Source organism: Ochotona princeps, chromosome 27 (assembly GCF_030435755.1).
Source record: "Ochotona princeps isolate mOchPri1 chromosome 27, mOchPri1.hap1, whole genome shotgun sequence".
Taxonomy (NCBI): Eukaryota; Metazoa; Chordata; class Mammalia; order Lagomorpha; family Ochotonidae; genus Ochotona; species Ochotona princeps.
Genome location: NC_080858.1, coordinates 9,007,744 through 9,029,989, shown reverse-complemented (window position 1 = coordinate 9,029,989; position 22,246 = coordinate 9,007,744). Strand labels below are relative to the sequence as shown.

General features: G+C 46.8%; 1 protein-coding gene across 3 annotated transcripts in view; it reads right to left on the bottom strand.

The window, feature by feature from the left end:
* Positions 1 to 15,562, bottom strand: part of KRAS (KRAS proto-oncogene, GTPase) — a 37,394-nt gene extending 21,832 nt beyond the window's left edge. The window contains exons 1-2 of one of the 3 annotated variants that reach the window (XM_058655720.1): positions 15,181 to 15,562; positions 11,229 to 11,350 (exon numbers count right to left, since the gene is read on the bottom strand). In XM_058655720.1, coding sequence (XP_058511703.1) covers positions 11,229 to 11,339 — 111 coding nt within the window. In that variant the 5' untranslated portion in view covers positions 11,340 to 11,350; positions 15,181 to 15,562. The remainder of the gene's footprint in view (positions 1 to 11,228; positions 11,351 to 15,180) is intronic. The other 2 variants (XM_004592626.3, XM_058655721.1) reach the window with 2 other exon arrangements.
* Between the last annotated feature and the right edge of the window lie 6,684 nt (positions 15,563 to 22,246).

Genomic DNA, 22,246 nt, shown 5'->3' with positions numbered 1-22,246 from the left:
ATATCCTAATTGTTAAAGAAAGGAATTTACTGCTTGGGTTGGGGACAGAAACAGTGGGAAAGGAGCTTAGTGTGGAGCCCGCTCAGGAGCTTCAGCCTGCAGGCAGCATGCTTACAGGCCTGGCAAGCAGGACAGGGCAAAGGCTGCACACAGACTGTGGAGGCTTCCATGTAGGGGCCAGCCCCCAAGCGCCACGTGGCTCGCGGTGAGGGCTCAGGCAGACCACTGCTTCCCTAACTCAGATATCCCAAGCCAGTGTTCCTTCAGCTGCACAGGCGGCAATGAACACTCGAGATCAGCAACTATGTGGCTTTGGATTTAAGAACATGGAAATCCGTTTGTAAAAGAAAAAGTGCTATGAAAGATTGTCATATATTACCTTATATAAGCTACTATGGGCCAAAAAGGTGGGACATAATCAAATGGTTATTACAAACTACACAGATTGTACTTAATCCTTAGATTACTGCCTACTTACAGATGGAATAATTTGTACAGTAATGGTCACTGTGTTTCTAAATAAATATAAGGAAGCTGGACAAGTTCCAGAGAAAGAGAGCTAAAACCGTTGTTATAAAAGATGTCTGTTCTTATTAGGGAGCAAGGGGGTTATAGGGACTTATTCTCATGACAGAATTTTCAATTAAAAATTAAAACATGCATTAAAAATAAGAATAAAGGGCCTAACGCAGTAGCCTAGTGGCTAAAGTCCTCGCCTTGAACATGCAGGATCCCATATGGACACCAGTTTTAATCCTGGCGTCCCCACTTCCCATTCAGCTCCCTGCTTGTGGCCTAGCAAAGCAGTCGAGGACAGCCCAAAGCCTTGGGACCCTGTACCCGTGTGGGAGACCCAGAAGAGGCTCCTGGCTTCAGATCGGTGCAGTTCCAATAGTTGTGGCCACTTATGGAGCCAATCGACGTCCAAGAGATCTTCCTCTCAGTCTCTGCTCTTCTCAGTATATCTGACTTTCTAATAAAAATAAAATAAATCTTGGAAAAAAAAAAAAGGAAGAAAGAACTACAAAGAAAGAGAGACAGAAGCCGTCAGAGAGAGCACTTCTACCCAGGGGTTCACTTCCCAAATGGCCACAATGGCCAGAGCTGGGCCAACCTGAAGACAGGAGCCCGGAGCTTCTTTGGGCTTCCCCAGTGAAGGGGCTTGGCCGGCAAATCCTCAACACTAGCCCTCCGATAATCTATTTAATCCAAAATTCTATCAGCATTATCCAATTTACTGAGATTTCAAAAGAGGGACATATGGCATACTATTAAACTATTTAAATTCTTGCCTTGCAAGCGCCAGCATCCCATATGGGCATTGGTTCGCATCCCAGCTGTTCCACTTCCTTCCAGCTCCCTGCTTGTGGCTGGGAAAGCAGGGCAAGTTGGCCGGAAGCCTTGGGACCCTGCACCCACGTGGGAGACTTGGAAGAAGCTCCGGGCTCCTGGCTTCAAATCGGCTCAGCTCTGGCCGTTGCAGCCACTTGGGGAGTGAATCAGCAGTCTGAGGATGTTCTTCTCTTGTCTCTCCTCCTCTCTATAAATCTGCCTTTCCAATAAAAATAAATTAGGAAAAAAAACAACTTTAATAGTATATAATACGTAATACCTTTTACTCTCTCCAAAATTAACTTATACTTTTTTCCTAACCCCCCATAATACATGCTTCAAAAAAAATGACTTGTCTGTCTGAAAGGCAGAGCAAGACAAAGACAACTCTTTCCACATGCCATTCACTCCCCAACTGCCAAAACCATGCGGCTAGGCCATGCTGCAGTCAGGAAGGTCATCAACGTCTCCTCGGAGGTTGGCATGGATCCAAGGGTGTGGGCAATTATTTGCTGCCTCCTGCATGTATTAGCAGAAAGGCAGACCAAGGCATGGCGGCCCAGGAGTGAGAACTCACATCAGGCATTTCTACAAGCAGCTTAGCCCACTTTACCACAACATCTGCTCCAGGACATTCCTATTTAAAAAGAAATTCACAGACAAGGAAACTAAGTTGATTTTGAAATAAATGGAATCATAGCTTATACAACATGCTGAGACACAGCTTCAGCAATTTTATGAGGATTTCTGGAAGTATATGAAGTTTTCTTAATCCTCTTAGACAACTTCATAAGCTGTAGATACATAATTGACATCACTTTCTCTATTACTAAATATGTCGATTAATTTCATTAAAAAAATCATACATGGTACAGCTGGCACAGAGGCCTAAAAGGGTTAAACTATAATCTGGCATCCCATAAAGGCACTGGTTCGAGTAAACGCTGCTTCACTTTGGCTCCAGCTCCCTGCCAAGACTTTAGGAAACCAGCAGAGGAAGGCCCTCGGCCTTGGGCTCCTCTTACTTCAGCAAGGAGGATGGAGCTTCCGGCTTGGCCTACCACGCGGCTGGGGAGTGAGCCAGTGGCGAGAAGCTCTCATTCATTCCAATGCGCTCGCTCTCTTTCACTATGCCTTTACAATGAATAAATAAATGAATCTTTTTAAAAAAATTCATACAGGGCACTGCAATACCATTTCCAGACTCACTTCCCCTAAACATTTATCTACATCCATAGGGTAAGTTCCAGGACATGGAATTTAAACTTGGATACTTATTTCCAAACTTCTGATCTGTGTTGAAAAGGGTCCCGCAACAGCCACCACAGCAGCAATAAGCACAGATCTTCATTTCTTTTCAGAATTTAACTTTGGAAACATTTATTATTTCACCTACTTGCAAGGCAGGTTCATTCACACAGAGATCCTCCATCCACCGGATGCCCCCCCCACATGCCCACGACAGCCAGGGCCGGAGGACAGACACTAGAGCCAAGAGCTTCAAACTCCATCCCCCCCACCCCACGTGGGTGACGGAGGCCCATCAGCTGCTTTCAGGATCCAAGAACAAGTCTGAAGGGAAACCAAGCAACCAAGACTTGATCCCTGGGCACTCTACTACGGATCCTGGAGCCCCAATGGCAACAAAATCCACAGTGCCCGAATGCCCACCCCCAGACCTAAACATCACCCCTTCTGAAAGGAGCTAGGGCGCATTCATGGTGAGACAGACACTGAAATGCTGGAACACACTGACCCATCAATCGTGAAAGACTCAAAAGTGGATAGGGACAGGATGTCAAGGCAGTACTACAGCCAACCTAGAAGGGGTTCATTCCATCAGCCATTCAAAATAATTAACAGTAGCAGATTTCATTACATTGGACTTAAAAACAGAATCCATGAAAATCCATACTGAGGGAAATAAAACCAAACAAAAAATAAAAAGAAAGCAGAAGGAGAGAGCCTTTAGAACTGGCACTATGTCACAAATAGCGAGTTAATCCACCACTGCAATGCAGCACGGTTCACTGGTTCAGGCCCCTGACGCTCCATTTCTGACCAGCTCAGGCTAACACTGTCTTGGACCCCTTACCCCTCCTCACATGGGAAACCCGGATGGAATTCCTTCTTGCTGGTTTCAGCCTGGCAGCCCCAGTCTTTCCAGCCATTAGCAGAGTGACCCAGTAGATTTTAGACTTCTCCCTCAGGCCCAGCTTGATGACTCATCTACCTAATCCTCTGTATGCAACTGCCAAGATTTCATATAGGTGCAGGTTTCTGTCCTGGCTGCTCCTCATCCAATCTGCCTTTCCATTACAAATGAATACGCCTTAAAAAAAAAAAAAACAAACTTATTCTCTCTACCTTTCAAATCAATAAAACAAACTTAAAACAAGAACCTTTATTAATGACAGATATCAGTTATTTACAATAGAAATAATGACAGATTAACATTTTTGCAATCACTATGTTAGCAATTAAGAATTCTCAGTGATACCGACTTCTACTACAAATACAAGGTTACTTCAAAAGTTCACAGAAAACAGAATTATAAGGTAAGTTTACTTGGGCACAAAAAAATGAAATCCATGCATTCAAGGTGTCTTCAGAAAGTCAGTGCAGAATGTGTACTATGAAAATCTGCAAGGCTTACAATTTCCTGCATTTGGAAAAAATTGCATGTTTTTACTTTTTGAGGTATCATCTTATACATTAGAGATGGTGATATTTGTGATTTCAAGGTCTCTCTTACTAATTATAAAGACACTAGAGATGATGTTACAGAGAAACGACAGACATCACCTTAACAACAACAACCAGTGGGATCACCCATACTGACAAAGCAGCCACCTGCTCTCCTGATGTGATACAATGAGATGGAACACTTCTTTCCACACTGTTTAACCTGACTCAGATCACAATCATTTCAACCTAAACTAGAGCACATTTTATAAAAAATGGCTTGAATTCTTCAACAACGTCACTGTTACTGAAGACCAAAAACAGCAAGCAAACCGCCCTAGAGAGATTTTTTTTTAAAAATTTATTCATTTTATTACAGCCAGATATACAGAGAGGAGGAGAGACAGAGAGGAAGATCTTCCATCCGATGTTTCACTCCCCAAGTGAGCCGCAACGGGCCGTTGCGCGCCGATTCGAAGCCGGGAACCTGGAACCTCTTCCAGGTCTCCCACGTGGATGCAGGGTCCCAAAGCTTTGGGCCGTCCTCAACTGCTTTCCCAGGCCACAAGCAGGGAGCTGGACGGGAAGCGGAGCTGCCGGGATTAGAACCGGCGCCCATATGGGATCCCGGGGCTTTCAAGGCGAGGACTTTAGCCGCTAGGCCACGTCGCTGGGCCCCCTGGAGAGATTTTTAAAGATATGACAACTAATTTTGGATGCTGGAGCAGGAAAAATACCTGCTGAAATTACATTCTTGGGGGGCAGGAATTTGGCACACTTGGGGTACCCTCAGCCCCTGGTCTGAGTGCCTGCACACCCTGGAAGGCAACAGCTGACTGCTCCAGCGCCTGGGACCCCGCCAGCCGGGTGTGAGACTTGGTCTACAGATCTGAGTTCCTGCCTGCAGCCTGGCTCAGCACCGACTGTTGGTGTCAGCAGGAGAGCAAACTGCCAAACAGGAGATCTTTCTGTGTCGTCTGTCTCCTTTTTAAAACAAATAATAAACAAAAGGACATTTTTTGAAGAACTGATAAAATCTGAATATCAACTGTAAATCAGAAAAGCATTTTAGCAATGGTGAATTTCTACTTTTCAACATTGTACTGTAGGGGCCTGACACAGTGGCCTAGCTGCTGAAGTCCTCGCCCTGCACACGCCAGTATCTTATACGGGCGCCGGCTCTAATCCCGGCAGCCCCTCTTCCCATCCAGCTCCCGGCTTGTGGCCTGGGAAAGCAGTGGAGGACAGCCCAAAGCCCTGGGACCCTGCACCTGCGTGGGAGGCCCAGAGGAAGCCCTTGGCTATGGGAGCCTGGCATGCAAAGTGAGGACTTTAGCCACTAGGCTACTGTGCCAGGCCTAATATCCTCAAACATTTTATTTTTTTCCTTCCCACTTCCATTTCTTTTGATCACAATTCAGGTCACAATTATTCCCTAAGTCTTTAATACTATAAAACAATAAAGGTAAATTTCACCCCTAAGCTATGAACCTCTAAAATAAGGAAAGTGTATCCAGATCACTGGCTAACAACCCTGTCCCTCAAAGCGTCTCTAGCTCCTAGGAAGTGGCTCAAAGTGAGCACGGAATAATATTTTCAAAATTAAGCAAATATATCCATTAAAACCAGAATCACTTACCCTGTTACTTACTTCCATTATCAACTTTAGCCTATAAGTTTTTGAAATTTTTTATTTATAAAAAAATCCAAGACAAAATAAAAAAGGTCCAAAAAGTTATAATATTCAGGTCTACAAAAACATCTAAATAATCTCAGTGATTTAAATATAACATCCGAACTGTCAGTTTGTTCTAAAAAGTAGGTGCCCCACAATCAACGGACAGTCCTTTAAAAATCTATAAGATGTTGGCCCAGCGGCGTGGTCTAGCGGCTAAAGTCCTCACCTTGAAAGCCCCGGGATCCCATATGGGCGCCCGTTCTAATCCCGGCAGCTCCACTTCCCATCCAGCTCCCTGCTTGTGGCCTGGGAAAGCAGTTGAGGACGGCCCAAAGCTTTGGGACCCTGCACCCGCGTGGGAGACCCAGAAGAGGTTCCAGGTTCCCAGCATTGGATCGGCGCGCACCAGCCCGTTGCGGCTCACTTGGGGAGTGAATTATCGGATGGAAGATCTTCCTCTCTGTCTCTCCTCCTCTCTGTATATCTGGCTGTAATAAAATGAATAAATCTTTAAAAAAAAAAAAATCTATAAGATGTGAACTTTCTGCCACTCTGAACAGGCCCTGCCTACCAAGCCCTGACAGCCCTCCCGGCATTGGACTCTACAGCGGCTCCTGTGTACACGCGTCCTGAGCCACACTGCCAAAGCTCGGCACCTCCACACAGTGTCTGCCACCAAGTCCCCCAGGCTCTCCTACATCATCGCATTTCCTCTCTTAAATATACACACCTTATTTAATGAGGGAGGCCTTTCCAGTCTACTCAGTACTATACTGCTGCTGACAATAAATCAACAATTCAAGTCTTTTAAAAATTCTATTACATAGGGCCCAGCACAATGGCCTAGTGGCTAAATCCTCACCTTACATGCACCAGGACCCCATATGGGCTCCAGATCATGTCCCGGCTGCTCTACTTCCCATCCAGCTCCCTGATTGAGGCCTGGGAGGGCAGTGGAGACTAGCTCAAGGCCTTAGGACTGAACCCTCTAGGATCCTGGCTCCAGATCGGCTTGACTCCGGCTGTTGCCACAACTTGGGAAGCCAGCCAGTGGACAGAAGATCTTTCTCCCTTTCTCTCCTTTCTGTGTATCTGCCTTTCCAATAAAAATAAATTTTAAAAAAAGGTAATTTAAAATTATATTACATAAAACAAGACCTTTAAGCAAAACTAATACATTTACAAAGTGATTATACTTGCAGATTAAACAGGAAAAATATGCAAACTTGAGATTTCATTGTTATTTACTCTAAAAGCAAATTAAGCAACCAGCAGAGGGCACTCACAAAAGGGGGGGTGGAACTAGCTGGTCACAAGCTCAGGGAGCTACCAACTGTACACACTGCTCACTGTGTCTCTAAGGACACAATGCTCCACTACACCACTGCAGTACACCAAGGATTAGCAGTTTACAAGAAACATGATGTGAATTTATGTTATGCTTAAAAAATCTAACAAACCTACGCTGGGACTTGCAGCTGACAGTCAGGAAGATATTCACAGCTGTGTCTCACACCTATCAGGACTTCCCAGCCTCAGCATTAGGGACATTTTTCGAGCAGGTCACTGTGCTGTGGGGCTGTGCTGGCCTCTCCTCTGGTCTAGCACAGTCCTCTCTCCCCAGGTTGCAACTACCAAAAACGTCTCCAGAGTTAACAACGTCCCCTGAGTGGCAAAGTCACCATCCTTCACTGACAAGTACAGACATCTATGTGCAAAACCAGAAACAAGAACAGCTGAGCCCATTACATAACATTCTTCCTAGACCACTCAATACTGGTTTAATATTATTTCTCTCTATAATCTCGATACCTTATGCTGTGAGTAAAATGGAAAGTAAAAGAGAAACCATTAACCCTTGGTAAATGAAACACCCGTAGTTGAGAACACTGAGAATGGAGTAAATCCAACTCCACCAGGAATACATTCGTGCTCCCAGAGGAGGAACCCTTGGACCAAAAGGCTGCCACTGGAACCGCACTGGAAGGGTGACCATAACAGAAGCAGGCCTCTGAAAAAGTTGTTCTGACTTCATATTTTTTACTAGCACTTTATATCCAGTAGATACTCAATCTATTTGCTAATTAATCAAGGGTTGTGTCTGTAATTATCTCTAATTTTAAAGATAAGTTTTATCTTGGGAAAAAAATCTCAGAAAAATGTTTTTATAGCAAGCAATGTCTATAATGCATATATTTTGCTTGGGGACTTGCTTTCAATGAGGTGTTTCCTTATCTCCTGAGACTCTTGAGCAGACTTCACTGCAGGAAAGGAGAGGATCTTTCCTGACAGAATTCAAGGCGATCACCATGTGCACAAACTCAAATACAGACCCGCTCGGCCTCGGGTTCAATTCTGTACCATGTCACACTAAGCTCAAAATGTAGTGTGTTGATGCATTTGAATTAGTCTCTATTACTAAATATTTCCTTAACTCTATAAAGACAGCTGATTTTTGGTACTAGGAAAACTCCTTTTACGTTGTTTTCAGAAAATATATATTTAAATCTCATCATTTATCGGCTAACTATCCTTAGATGGTCAGAACTTCTCAGAGATCATTTTTAACTACAAACCAAACACTGACCACCACCGTCCTTATCTATCTTTGCAAATTCCACATCACTACAACAACACCATATTACTTTATTTGGAATGCTTTTAAATTTCCATTGATTAATGTGGGAAAGCTGATAAGAATTTTCACTGTGCAGTGCATGTGCTCTATTTTGTCTCGGACCCCACATTCCACAGTGATCAAAACCCCATCAGAGCAGTGCAATGGCCTGTCTCCTACTTAACTTCCTGAGTAACAAGGAGTCCACACTGTGGGATCTGATCAACCATTTACTTACAAACGACATGATTGTCTTGCCTTTCTTATGGTTGAACTGAATACGTCAATTCTGTCAGAGACTCTCAGAGACTCGCTCTGTCGCAGATACCTTTCTCCAGGAAGCTAACCTGCATCTCAGAGCAAATGTCAGTTTCAAAGTTCACACTCACTGCTTCCCAGAGTCAAGCCTTCTGGTTTGGCAGAAATCCTGGAGCTATGGCTGTAGGTTGATGAATATTTTGCACTTTCCTCCCAAATAATGGATTACTATTGGTTTTATTCTTTCCCTATTGTACTTGCAAGAATCCTGAGCAAAAGGTTTCCTACCCTATTGTATCAAATGCATGCATGTTTGACCTAATGTTATAGGTATTCATGATCTCTGATAGGACAGTGCAATGGAATTTTTTAGGTTTTCAGAGACAAAAAGCCATTTTTCATGAAATCATCTTCCTAATTCCCAAAATTTCTAGTCTATCTAAACTTCCTTTTACATCTGATTTAAACAGAAGAGTATGCCAAGTAACCTGCCCACTGAAACAGAAAATCACTCTTCTTAAAGATAAAAACAAAACTATACTTCAGCAATAAACTGATTTATCCAAAGAAAAACATAGACTAAATAAATAAAATCACATAAGTGGTCACTTCAATCAATTATTTCCCTTTAAACTTGAAAGCCAAAGAATAGTGATAATTATGTTTAAATAAAATCTTTGGAAATAAGCATTATTTTATCCAATTTTTGGTAGTACCAAACAATTTGACATTTTCCTTCCAATTAGTTATCTTAACCGACCCTCAAAGTTCTGAGCTGGATGAACATTTTCCCAAGGCGTCAAGGGCCCGGGAAGCCACCCCAGTGCTAAGTGTTTCTTTGAGACGTTACACAGCACAGCATCTCAAGATACTGCATGTGACCTGTCTTAATCCTCACAGGTTTGGACTTAGTCAAAGACTTATGTTACACAGCACAGCATCTCAAGATACTGCATGTGACCTGTCTTAATCCTCACAGGTTTGGACTTAGTCAAAGACTTGGAAAATTTTCCAGAACTCATATAAAAATTGGTATGTCAGATTCAGAACAAAAATGGAGATTGGGATTGATTAATCTGGAGTAAAGAGAAATAAGAAATACTCTAAAATACTTTACAGATGAAATGCCTATTTGTTTCCCCATCCATGTTCAATTTTGCAGCACAACTTAGATTATGCACAAAATTCGCTAACACTTAACATCCTGAAAATGAGCTAATAGTTAAGGAAAGTCCTTACCTTGCACGTTACGGGATCCCATGTGGGTGCCAGTTCTAATCCCAGCAGCCCTGCTTCCCACCCACCTCCCTGCTTATGGCCTGGGAAAGCAGTCAGGATGGCCCAAAGTCTTGGTACCTTGCACCTGCGTGGGAGACTCAAAAGAGGCTCCAAGCTCCTTGGCAAGGTGAGGATTGATAAAATTTAATAGTATGCCATATGTCCCTCTTCTGAAATCTCAGTAAGTTGGGGAGTGAATCAATGGACAGAAGATCTTCCTTTTTGTCTCTTCTTCTATCTGACTTTGCAATAAAAATAAATAAATCTTAGAGAGAGAGAGAGAGAGAGAATATCCCCTTCCCCCCTCCTGCAGGTCTCTAGGATTAAATAAACCTTTATTTGCCTGGGAATCCCATGAGTGTAGTGCTGCCAAAAGGCACCAAGAAATACCACCTGACCTCTCAGGGTCTCCTCCGGGGCTTTAGGTCACCACCATGCTGTGGGCTTTTGCTCTGGCGAGGTTTCAGGTAACTAAAAAAGGAACCAAAGTAATCCTGAACAGCTTATTAAACTGTAATAAGAAAGTAATGTTAACATTTCCTTCAGAAGTTGTCAAAGGGTCACAAGCAAAGGCAAGCACTGGCAGTGTTCCCTCTAGAACCCACAGCTTGAGTGAAGAATGAGTTTTTTAAAATGCAGCATCCCGGGACGGGCTTGCAGCGCAGCAGGGCAGTCACTGCTTCCCACGCTCAGACAGTCCTGCCTCTGCTCCGATCAGGCCTGCCAAGAACCGCTGTGGCCTGGGGTCCAGCCACTCCAACAGACACCCAGATGCAGCCCCTGGGTCCGGCCTTCAGCCTGCACCAGCCCTGGCTGCTGCCAGGCATGTGGGGAGTGAACCAGCAAACATCTTTCAAGCTCAATTTCTCTCTCCACCCCCAGACACCTCATCACTATGCCTGAAAAACAAATGAACCTTTAAAAGAAAAGTCCCAACAACTGTAGGATCTACAGCAGTTCAATGCCAAGACAACAACATTCCTAAATTGTTTAAATTAACCATCAAATGTCAATGATCACAATTCATTAGTATAATTCGGTCGTCTTCTACATGTGATGTCAAAACACCGACTTCAAAATTCACATTTTCTCTCAAGTACAGCTGAGATGCAAATTCACATTTTCACCCTCAAAAAAACTCTGAAATACACACTTCTGGTAGGAACACCCATAAACTGAAACAGAGCAGACCCCACGAATCCTGATACTCTACGTCTTGTTCTACTCAAAAGTCTCAGTTATGGCAACAGAAACATTTCAAATAACTTACTAAAACACCTGTTACTCTAATTACCTTGTAGTAAGTGTTCTCCCAAACGATCAGAAATGCCAAAGGGTGGCCCTGGGTGGCCCTGGCCACCAGATTCAAGCCCCATTTACCTCTATCGTAGGGTCATATTCATCCACAAAGTGGTTCTGAATCAGCTGTATCGTCAAGGCACTCTTGCCTACGCCACCAGCTCCAACTACCACAAGTTTATATTCCGTCATTTTCAGCAGGCCTTATAATAAAAATAATGAAAATAGGACGAAATTAGGTTAGTATTCTATCAAATATTCTATCCCCATCACTCAACATACACTCACCTTTATATGTGATATTACAGGGTATTTTTGAAACTCAGTGATGAAAATTCAATGATGAAAAAACTTCAGTTGACTAGAGATGTGTATTTCACTGAATGCAAATACATGTGCATGTACTGATCTTCATCTACAAACTCTCTCACCAACGAGTAAGAAACCTGCCCACCAGCTTCATGGACAGTTCCTCTCACATCCAGGCCATCCCTCTGAACAGTCAGCTAATGGCTCTCCAAAGAACATACCATACAAGTGCCTCGCACAGCCCTCTATACCCTGCAGACACACCCACACAGATTTGTTGACAGCCGTCTCCACTCCTACGGGCGCAGTCCTCCCAGCTCACTTGCCTCTGAGGGCTGAAGTGGACTGTTCAGAGTGCCTGTCTGAGAGCCAGCAGCCACAGAAAGCTTGTTTCAGCGGCTTCAGAGGCTAGTTCTCCACAGATATAACCCATCAGACAGCAGCTGGAAGAACCAGTCAAATACAGCTGGACTGTCAGGAAGAAATAAAGAATTAGACACTGAAGCAGGTTAAGAAAGCATCTGATGGCAATTTCTAGCTGCAAAATATTTTCTGGGGAAAATAAGGAAACCACTAAGAGATGTTTGGGAATATTAAACGAACTGCCCAGTACAGGTGATCTGATCATCAACTATGATACAGAATCCTGTGGCAGTGTGGCCAACAGCCTGCTCGCATGAGAAAAGCACACTTACATAAAATTCAGACACAAACACTGCTTTCAGTAAAAAAAGTTTAAGGCTGTAAGTGAATATTGCTCAGTAATTCAGGTGACTTACTCTCTTGACTTCTTTTACACATCCTAACAGGTGCAATAAACAATGACAATACGTACCGTTTTACATATAACATAGAAAATAAAATCCAGCGGTTGGCACCTTGGCATAGCATGCTAAGTCTTCCACTGGTGGTGCCAGCATCCTATATGGACTCAAAATCTGTATTTGAGTCCCTGACTGCTCCATTTTCAGTTCAGCTCCCTGCTAATGGCCTAGGAAAGCAGCGGGTGATGGCCCAAGTGTATGGGTCCCCGCAACCGTTTATCAGACCCGGAAGAAGCCCTTGGCTGCTGGCTTTGGACCAGCCCAACTCCAGTCACTGTAGCCATCTGAGCAGCGAACAAGGATAGAAGATTTTGCTAACTATGTCTTTCAAATACAAATTAAATAAATCTTTAAAAATATATTTTAATCAGTTATTTTGAACTTTTTTCAAGTGTCTTTTTCTCCTTTCCCTTATACAACAAACTATTACAAATACGTACAGAAGGACACAGTAGATGCACAGTGATTTTTTAAAATAGGGTAAGCAGTTTGAGTCACATGTGTAGACCATTCTATTCAGTAAAGGCCAAGAAACGTCCAAACGGGCAGTACCCCACCCACACCCTCCTCACCCTATTCCTGAACCGCCTGGAGCAGGTGCAGGGGCCAGACACGGGCACTGCATGGATCCCACAGGTGGCCCCAGTGCAGCTCTACAGAGCTGACATTGGCGCCTACATCAGCCCCTGCCTGTCCAAGTCCAAGTGCAGGCAACTGCAAAGGGGAGAGCCCCACCCAAACATTTCCTCTACCTCCCTGCCTACCTCCATTCCCAAAGCAGTCTGCCCAAAATGTAGGTCAGGAGTCCCTCAGGGACCCACATTGTTCTGGGGCCCAAGAGGTCAGAGCTATCTTCCTACTAACCCTAAAGCGTTCCTGGCCCCAGGCTCCTCCGCTGCCCAGTGTACAGCAGTTTCCAGACCTGCAATCAGGACCAACTGCACTGAGACGCAGCCAGGAGAGTCCAGATGTCTTCTATTAAGCCACATGATTAAAGGGAGCTACTGAAGTGTGAAACAGTGCCACTCTAATTCTTGGTTTTGTTCTGGAAAACAGTTTTCTTCAAAAAATTTACTTATGCTACCAAGTAATGAATTTATTTGTCTAAATGAATTTATATACTTAAAAAAAAATGCTCAGCTTCATGTCCAATATAGTAACTACTGGCAAGACCTGCCACGAGAGTTTTTGATAGCCTCAGTTTTTTAAGAGTGTAAGATCAAAAACCATGCCAGCCTGGGAGACACCGTGGACAGTGGATCACAGCTGAGCTGCGTACGCACGGGTGGATTCCCAGGCACACCTTTCAGTCTGTAGGTTTACGTAGTGGCTGTTCTGACCAGAACCGGGAGGGAAAAAAAAAATTCACATATTTAACACCAAGAAATTTTGAAACCCATTAGAACTAGGTAGGTAAGATAACAGATTAGAAGGGGCTTCTCACCCAAAACTACAACAGCTAGCAAGGATTGAAGGTGGGACTAGATCCCAAGGGGGGAAAACACGCACTTTCATTTGTTGTAAAGCTGAACTGCCATCTAGCCTCTCTTTCAAAGGAAACTTGCTGGCAGCTGGCCACAGCGTCAGCATGGACAGCCACCCAGCACAAGGCAGGAGTCAGCTCTGGGGACCTGCGGCTGACATCAGCCATCGGGTTAATTCTGAGACAACCACGGCGAACACACTGGTTTCTTCTCATGGGGTTTAAACCCTTGCCTAGCACCACCACCTAGCAGAAAACACCTTCGTCTGGAACCCGCTGTTGGGAAGGCCAGCAGGGTCTAAGCTGGGCATGCCTCAGGAGTTGCTTTGGGGCGTTCAGCCGGCTGGTGGCTACAAGGAACTTCTCCGAGTCAGTTTTTGAAACCACCTTTAGGGAGTCCTGCGCTAACTCCTGCAATCGGGGAGCAGACTGGCCAGGATAAAGGCAGTGGAGACAGGCGAGCGCGGGGCCGTTTCCACTGCAAGCACTGGGTCACCAGCCACCGCCGCCTGCACGCCACCAGCCAGGAAACCTCGCTCCACAAAGCCCCACGGGCCTCCTGGGACCAACTTTTTCCTTCTTCGCCGTAAATCACCGGCTTTCCCGTGCAAGGGTGTGGGCCACCTGTTCTTGCACCACCGTCCCTTCCCACCTCCACCCCCTCCTTTGTGGCCGCGGCAATGTCACAGCCCATAGATGGGGGAGGGGAGCGGCCAGCAAGTCGGGCAGCAGATGCGGGTGTGAGTGTGTGTGTGTGTGTGTGTGTTTCTAAACACAATAACCTCCAACAGTAGTCTCTAAAGCACTTGCCTAGGTGCTTACCAGCCCCCCACCTCCCCCTATATCACACACACACACACACACAGCTCCCCCTCCACGCCGTCCTCGGGACCTCGCTCCCCCACAACCGAGAAGAACAAGTTCAGCCCTGGAGATGGCGGGGTGGGGGGGACAGCAGGAGGGGTGCGGGAACCCAGGGATGGGGGCGCGGGGGACAGACCCGGCGAGCCGCGGGGGAGGGGAGGCCGAGCGCGGCGGCAGGCACCTCCACCGCCTCCGGCCGCGGCCCTGGCGAGGGAGGAGGAAGGAACGGGTTCCCCCGTCCAGGAAGCAACCCCGGCGGCGGCCGTCTCCAAAAGCCTCGCCCTCGTCCTCATCTTCACCCGCGTCGCCCCCGTTCCCCTCGTTCCTCACCCTCCGCCCCGCGACACCCGCACCCCCACCCACCCCGCCCGCCGCCCGCCACCGCCGGGAGGACTCCGCACCCCGCCCACCCGCCAGACTTCCCTTCCGGGACCCCCTTCCCCCAGCCCCTCTAATTCATTCACTGGCCGCCGGCCGCGCCCCAATACCCGGGCGACGGGCCGTCGGGACCCGGTAGGGGCCCCCCGGGAGGCGGTGGTCCGCCGCTCCCTACCTCTCTTTCTCCCGCACCTGGGAGCCGCCGAGCCTCAGGCGCCCGCCGCAGTCCTCAGGGCCCGCGCCAGTCCGAAATGGCGGGGGGCCGGGAATCCTGGCCGAGCAGCCGCCACCGCTGCCGCCGCCGTCGCCGCCGCAGCCGCCGCCACCACCACTAGCAGCAGCCGCCGCCGCCACCACGGTCGCCGCCGCCACTAGGGAAATCGAGCTCCGAGCGCACCGATGAGTCCGGGGCCGCGCGGCCGCAGAGGGCAGAGTTCTCGATGCGCTCTACGCTCGATTCCTCTTCAGACCGGCGCTGAGGAGGGAGCGGCTAAGAGGGCGGTGTGGGAAGAGGGCGGCCGTGCGCGCCGCCGGGGAGGAGGAGGAGGAGGCCGGCTCGGGCCCGCCGAGGAGGAGCGGGAGGCCGGGCCTGCCTGAGGAAGGGCTGGCTGGGGCGGCGGAGGGTGGGCAGCCCGGCGGCTGGGGAGCGGTCTGGGCGGCGCCTCGGCGGGGAGGAGGGGCTGCGGGACCCACGCGGTGGCCGCCCCCGGGCTGCTGACCCCAGGGCCCGCCTCGCAGCAGCCGCAGGTTCGGACCCAGCCGGCCCTCGGGCGCTGTGCGACGCCCACCCCATAAGGCCTGCAGTCCTCCCGCGTCTACCCGGAGAAGCCCCCCGCCCCCCTTTAGATCTCGCCAGTCCTCAGCGTCAGCCTGAGCTGGAACGCACCCTTTTTACGGTCCCTAAAACACGCCGTCACCAGATGAAGCAGGCGACCAGCGGTGGCTTGGGGAGAGGGGCGTGGGGGGAGGAGAGGCTGGCCGGGCCATTCAGCCAGCCCCCTGGGCTTGGAGATTGCAGCTGGTTATTATTATCAGCCTGGACACTCGGGCTGGGAACGTAGCTCCGGGCCCAAACAAACGCCACAGGCCCTTTCTCGGTGTGGGAATCTGGTATGGTTTGTCTTTTCTCTGGGTACTTGGAAGCCATAGAGGGACCTGCGAGGTTTCCGCCCCCAAAGCACAATCAGAAGGTCAGTTCCTTTTAAGTGAGTGGACCCAAGGCACACAAAGTGGGGGCGATTGAACGTCTCAGCAGACCCAGAGCCGGCCTGGGTAAGCTACCTGCCAAGGCCTTGCGGAATGGGGCAGCCCCGCCAGCCCCTATACCTAGTAGGACCCCGCCCATTTGAGTCTTCATTTCCTTCCCTCTCTCTAGCCCACACCACAGAGCAGTAATTCGGCTATTTTAAAGCCCGGCCATTATGTCTGTTAAGCAAGGCTTTACCTGAGCGATCAGTCTTTCCTCTCTACCCTGGTAACGGCTGTGATCTGCGATACTTTGATTCCAGCCTCCCCCTCCTAGCACCGGGTGGGAGGCGGATGAATGAGACAGGTGGGAAAAGAGCAGGCCTACTGTATGTCAAGTGTTGGCAAAATGTTTTGCACATATCATCTTATTTAATCACCAAAACAACCTCCTGCGGTTGAATCCTTTTCATTTTCCTACACAGATCAAGTGAAGATGGGAAGGATTCTCCAGGGCAGATCAGCTTCAATCCTAACCCCGCAGTGACTCCTATCCCACTTAACATAAAAGCAGAGCTCTTGTCCTCCGTGACGATACATTTTTTGATGCCTCCGACGCTCCTACTTCACCGAGGGAAAAGGACGCAAAAACATTTTGGAACCCATGCCTATCCAAAGAGTCTTCAAAAAAAAAAAAAAAAAAAAATGGAGAACAATGCCCATATAGATCTATGGGTTTGAAATTTTTTGCACACTAAAATAAACATCTTTTCAATTCATTTTGGATGAACTTTTTGGCATAGAAGCACAAAGCCTCCTCCATCAGCTACTTTATGTCTGTCTTCAAGTCGCCCTTTATTTCTTTCAGAGAGGAGAGGGTGCCTGGTTCACTCAAATACTTGCACCAACTCTGGGACATGGAAGCTGGGTGCCCAGAATTGTCTAGATCTGCCCTCTGAGTGCTGAGGACCCGACTAAGGAAGCCATTACCCACTGCCTCCCAGGGCCTGTGTTGGATAGAAGCTACTAGAATCACCAAGTGTAGTTTGTGTTGAAGCCCAGTAGCGAGCACAGGTGTGTCCCAAGAGACCCCTTGGTCACTAGGTCAAAGGTTGACCACCACATATCTTTGACATTGAAGTCTTCCCAAGATCATCTTTCATAATGCAACTCCCCTCTATCCTCCAAATCCTGCCTTTCTTCTTTATTTTTCTCGAGCACTAATCACCTTCTAATCTACTACATATTTTTTTTTCTTATTTTGCCTGGGTTACTCCCACTGGAACATAATCTCCACAGATTTTTGCCTGTATTGCTTAGTGTTACATGTATAGAGCCTACACACAACAGTCTCTCACACAGTACAGACGTATGGAATTTCAAATCAATGAGCGTAAGGTAGCCTTTTTGCAAACTCTGTGACTATTAGTCCTTCCCTACACAGTGTACCTTAAACCTCCATCAAGTTCTGTTTTCACCATTTACAAAACCTGCCTTTAAAAGGACTCAGGTCACCTTCTAAAAGCTACATCCTGTGGAGCTGAACGAAAAAATGTACTTGGTATATAATGGACACATGCATTTTTGTTAAGTGAATGAATTTTCAATGATTTTTATGTTGCATTATGGTCACTCCTTTTTTGAAGGTTTATTTATTTGAAAGAGTAATAAAGTGAGTGAGTGTGTGTGTGTGTGTGTGTGTGTGTGTGTGTGTATGAGAGAGAAAGAGGGTCTTTCATCCACTAATTCACTTCTCAAATAGCTACTACAACTTAAGGCTGGGTTAGGCCAGAGCCAGGAGCTTCTTCCAGATTTCCCAACCTTCACTGATTTCCCAGATACATTAGTAGGGAGCTGGATCCAAAGTAGAGCAGCTGGGACTTGAACCAGTGCCCATATGGGATGCTGGAACGGCAGGAGGCAGCTTAACCTTAACCTGCTATGCTACAGCACCAGCCTTGATGGTCACTCTTAAGTATAAACCACAATGTAACATGCATTATAACTCTTGATTTCACTTATGGCAATAAATATGTTGTCCCTGTTGTGCTCCATAAATCTTTAAGTACTACATTACAAGAAGGGAGAGCAGTGTAATGCACTTTTATGCTAATTATCAGAGTTCTGGCTTTAGCAGAAACCTAGTGCAGCTGTACGGTCTGTTATCCTTGAGGCCTGTGATTCCCAACAGAAAACCTGCATCCAACCAAGGGTGCTTCGTCTAGCTTCTCCTCACATGCCTTCTCCTTTTTCATTCTCACAGCAATTCACATACACGCTGTGTCCAGACTTTCTACCATTCAGTCCTGGGGGCCTTCTCAGAAGTGGCAGCCCCCCTGAAACATTCCTCAGTTTCCTTAACCTAGAACTTCTTTAGCGCTCAAAGATGAATGCTTCGGGCATCACTCACAATGCTAATCAAAAATGTGCAAGGTCCTAGGCTCCTGCCCTGATTCTCCATTCAGCTGGTATAAAGTGGGCTAGGAATCTCTATGTCTAATAAAGCAGGTGATCCCAAACTGGTGCTCAGCTAAATGCTCTGATCAACAGCCATGCCCCTCCGGTCTTGGGGCATCCTCTTCCTTAAGTTTTGCCTCTTCCTGCCTGGCTCTTTCCCCCAGGGACAAGCATCTAAGCCACGAACCAACGGAAACAGCAGGGGGAAAAACAAAGATAGAAGCTCTGGGGACTCCAGGCTCACTCTAAGACAGCTAAAGCCTAGGCTGGCACTGCTCAGCTCTGCTGGGAGGCCACACCCGCACGGCTGCAAGACGCTTCTGGTCTGCGGCATGAGGACCACGCTCACCACTCACGAGACCGCGCTGCTGCAGATAGAGGCCCTAGTGAATGCTGAGAAGTGAAGGAAACAAGGACCCCTCTGAAAGCCACATCATCATCCCGGGAGTTGACAGTTGGATCGAGGAATCAACTGTACTTCTTGTGATCCCACAACAGGCAGTCACACCCACCTCATCCCCTCATTTAACACCTGTGGCCTGTGACTCAGAATTTTGCCATTCCAATGAGCCAGAATGTGTCCGTGGCTTTTTCACAGTCTCAGGTTACCCTGCTCTCAGTACTCCATTGATCACGCCAACTCACACCCCAGCACTCCAAGGAAGAAGATCTCACCATTCACTGTTCAATGGGAGGGGCCTCTGTGTGACACCGTTCTCCTGGTTGGTGGCTGGCCTTCTGTACGTCTGCCTAAAAAGACCATTGCTTCCCAACAACCTTTTTTCTCCTGTGGGAAGCTTGTGGGAATGAATAGGTGCTATTTGGCTTACCAACGCTTTATCTCCTCCAGACGCTGATTTCATTAGACATCATATTTCTCTGGTGCGTATCTGTTTTCTCCGTAGCTCTCAGCACACAGTGGATCGTCTGTACATAGTTGTTGAAGGGAATATAATTGCAATGAAACTTCTGCTCCATCTTTTTCCTAATCACTTGATTCGTGTTGAGCTGATTGCCTGGATCATTTCTAGCGGAATATCCTGGCATCATCTCAAAGGCTCGCCCACAACCAAACTCCCCGTCGCACTCCTCAAACCGGCTCCCTCTCAATTCTGTGATGTTATCTAAGTGGCGTCACAGACCTTCACAATATTTAGACCTGGAATAAGTAAATCTTTTTTTTTAAAGAGTATTTATTTATTTATTGTCTTTTTTCTTCTTTTAAAGAACATTTAGATCTGAAAAATTAATGCCATCCACGCTCAGATCTGAGATAGCCTTCTCTAATCACGCTTCCTCGCTATTTGGTTCCTCTCTGCCTCTTGGTCATTGCTTCCTTCATGGCCACATTTTCTGGAACAGCTTCTTCATACCTTGTCTGCCTCCTGGCTCTCTTTTCAATTCAGGCCATATGTAATTGCCAAATTAGCCTTCTGTGAGCATGTCTTTCATCATCATCAAACACCCTGTACCTACTCTGTCTAGGCAGCCCGCAGACAAGTTATCTAGTTTTAAACTGCACAGAGTATAAGCTGAGGACCTAATGAACACCTGACCATGATAAGTACGTTGGAAATTACAGGGGCAGATGCTCACCAGGCTCACTAAATCTTCACTCAGGCTTAATCTTGCTTACAAATATTGACTAACGTCTTCCACCCAGCTGAATCCAGTCCAACCCCTGGGTGCCCAACCTTTAAGAACATTGTTCATCTTGCATCATCCTGACCCTGTGACTTTGTTTCCCAATTTTTCAAGATGGACATTCTCCTCTCCTTCAGCAGATACCATCTCCATTCCTCTCCCGCCGAGCAGTTTGCTGTTTGTCTTTGCTAAAATTCCCTCTCCTTGGACATCTAGTACAAGCCCTACCTGCTCTACAAAGGCTTTGTTGTGCTCTTTCTGATCTGCTTCTCTGTTCTTTCATGTGGCTTAATTGTGTCTCCCCCAAGTAACGTGTAAAATCCTAGAGGCAAGAGCCCTATCTGAGGTGTGGGAACCCCACCCACCCATGCAAGCCTAGTTCACTGCAATTACTCAATAACTACATGAATGCCCATAATGTACTTATCAGCAAGGTAAACACGATGAAAGCAGTGTTTGAGGAAGATTACAAGGGCAGCTACAGGCTGCAAGATCAGGAAGAACAAAGACCTCGGGGAAGGCGTTTCGCGGATGGCCATGACAGTACACTGAGGCAGAGAGCATGGTACACTCGCTTGATTTATGAGTCCCATGAGCTACAGCAAATCTGTCACTCTGGGCAGACATAGTAACGACCTAACAGATACCACTTGGAACACTCCTATGAGCCAATCTGTATACGTGTATTTCAAGCAAGCAAATGCCTTGTCTTGTTTGCTCATCTTCACTGCTCCAGCAGTACCCCAGGCCACCAGGGTCACCCCATATCTTCACTGCTCTGGCCGTACTCAGTCACCAGGGTCCCCCATGGGGGAACAGTTAGCTGCTAACAGGTCTCTTTGCTTCTGCTCTGACTCCTCTGTAATCCTTTCTCCATGGGGCAGCCAGGCTGCTGCTTTTAAAAATGCCTAACGGATCAGGTTCTCATTGTGCTCCGAATAAAATTCAGAATGCTTTAAGCTATTTCATGATGTAGTTTTTGTCTGTTCCTGACTATAGCACATACAACCCTCATCCTCACTGGGCTTCAGGAACCTCCGCTACCTTTGTGTTCTCCATACACAAACAGCTCCCTTTCCCTAGGGGCTGTGCTTGCTGCTTTCCCAGCAGGTTTCCGTCTCATGTCACAGATTAATATCGCTGTGTCAGTGAAAGAGACTTCCTACACCCAGGCTAAGCCAGAATGCCCCCCCGCATACCTGGCCTTCTTTTAAAAATGTGTTACCTTGCTTATTTGAGAGGCAAGGACAGACAAAGACAAGAATGAAGAAATCCTGGGCCCAGTGCGATGGTTCAGTGGTTAAATCCTCACCTTGCAAACACACGGATCCCATAGGGGCGCCACTCGTGTCCCAGCTACTCCACTTCTTGTCTAATTCCCTGCTTGTAGCCTAGGAAAGCTGTAGAGTATAGGCCAAAGCCTTGGGACCTTGCACTCATGTGAGAGACCTGGAGGAAGTTCCTGATTCAAGCTTCAGATTGGCTCAGCTCTGGTCATTGAGGCCACTTGGGGAGTGAACCAGAGGATGGAAGATCTTTCCCTTTGTCTCTCCTCTCTGCATCTGGCTTTAAATTAAACAAACTAGAGGGGAAATCAATGAGGGGAGAGAAGGGCCCTTGGGGAGGGGCACAGGTAACCCCAGAGCCTATTGAACTGTTTCATAAAACGAAATAAAATAAAATGAAATAACCCTATAAAAAAAAGCTCAAGCCTCAGCGAATCCAAACATTATCCTATATTATAGGCTTTAAGAGGAGCCTATCTTAGTTAATGTGATAGAGTAATACGATTTTTAATTATTCATTCATTCAGTGTTTACTGAGTACTTACTATATGATAGGCACTCTTTTTCAGTACTTGAACGCATTGATGCTTGTAACAGGTAAAAAAAAAGCCTCAGATCTTTTAAAGCTGACATTCTTTTTTTTTAGATTTATTCATTTTATTACAGCCA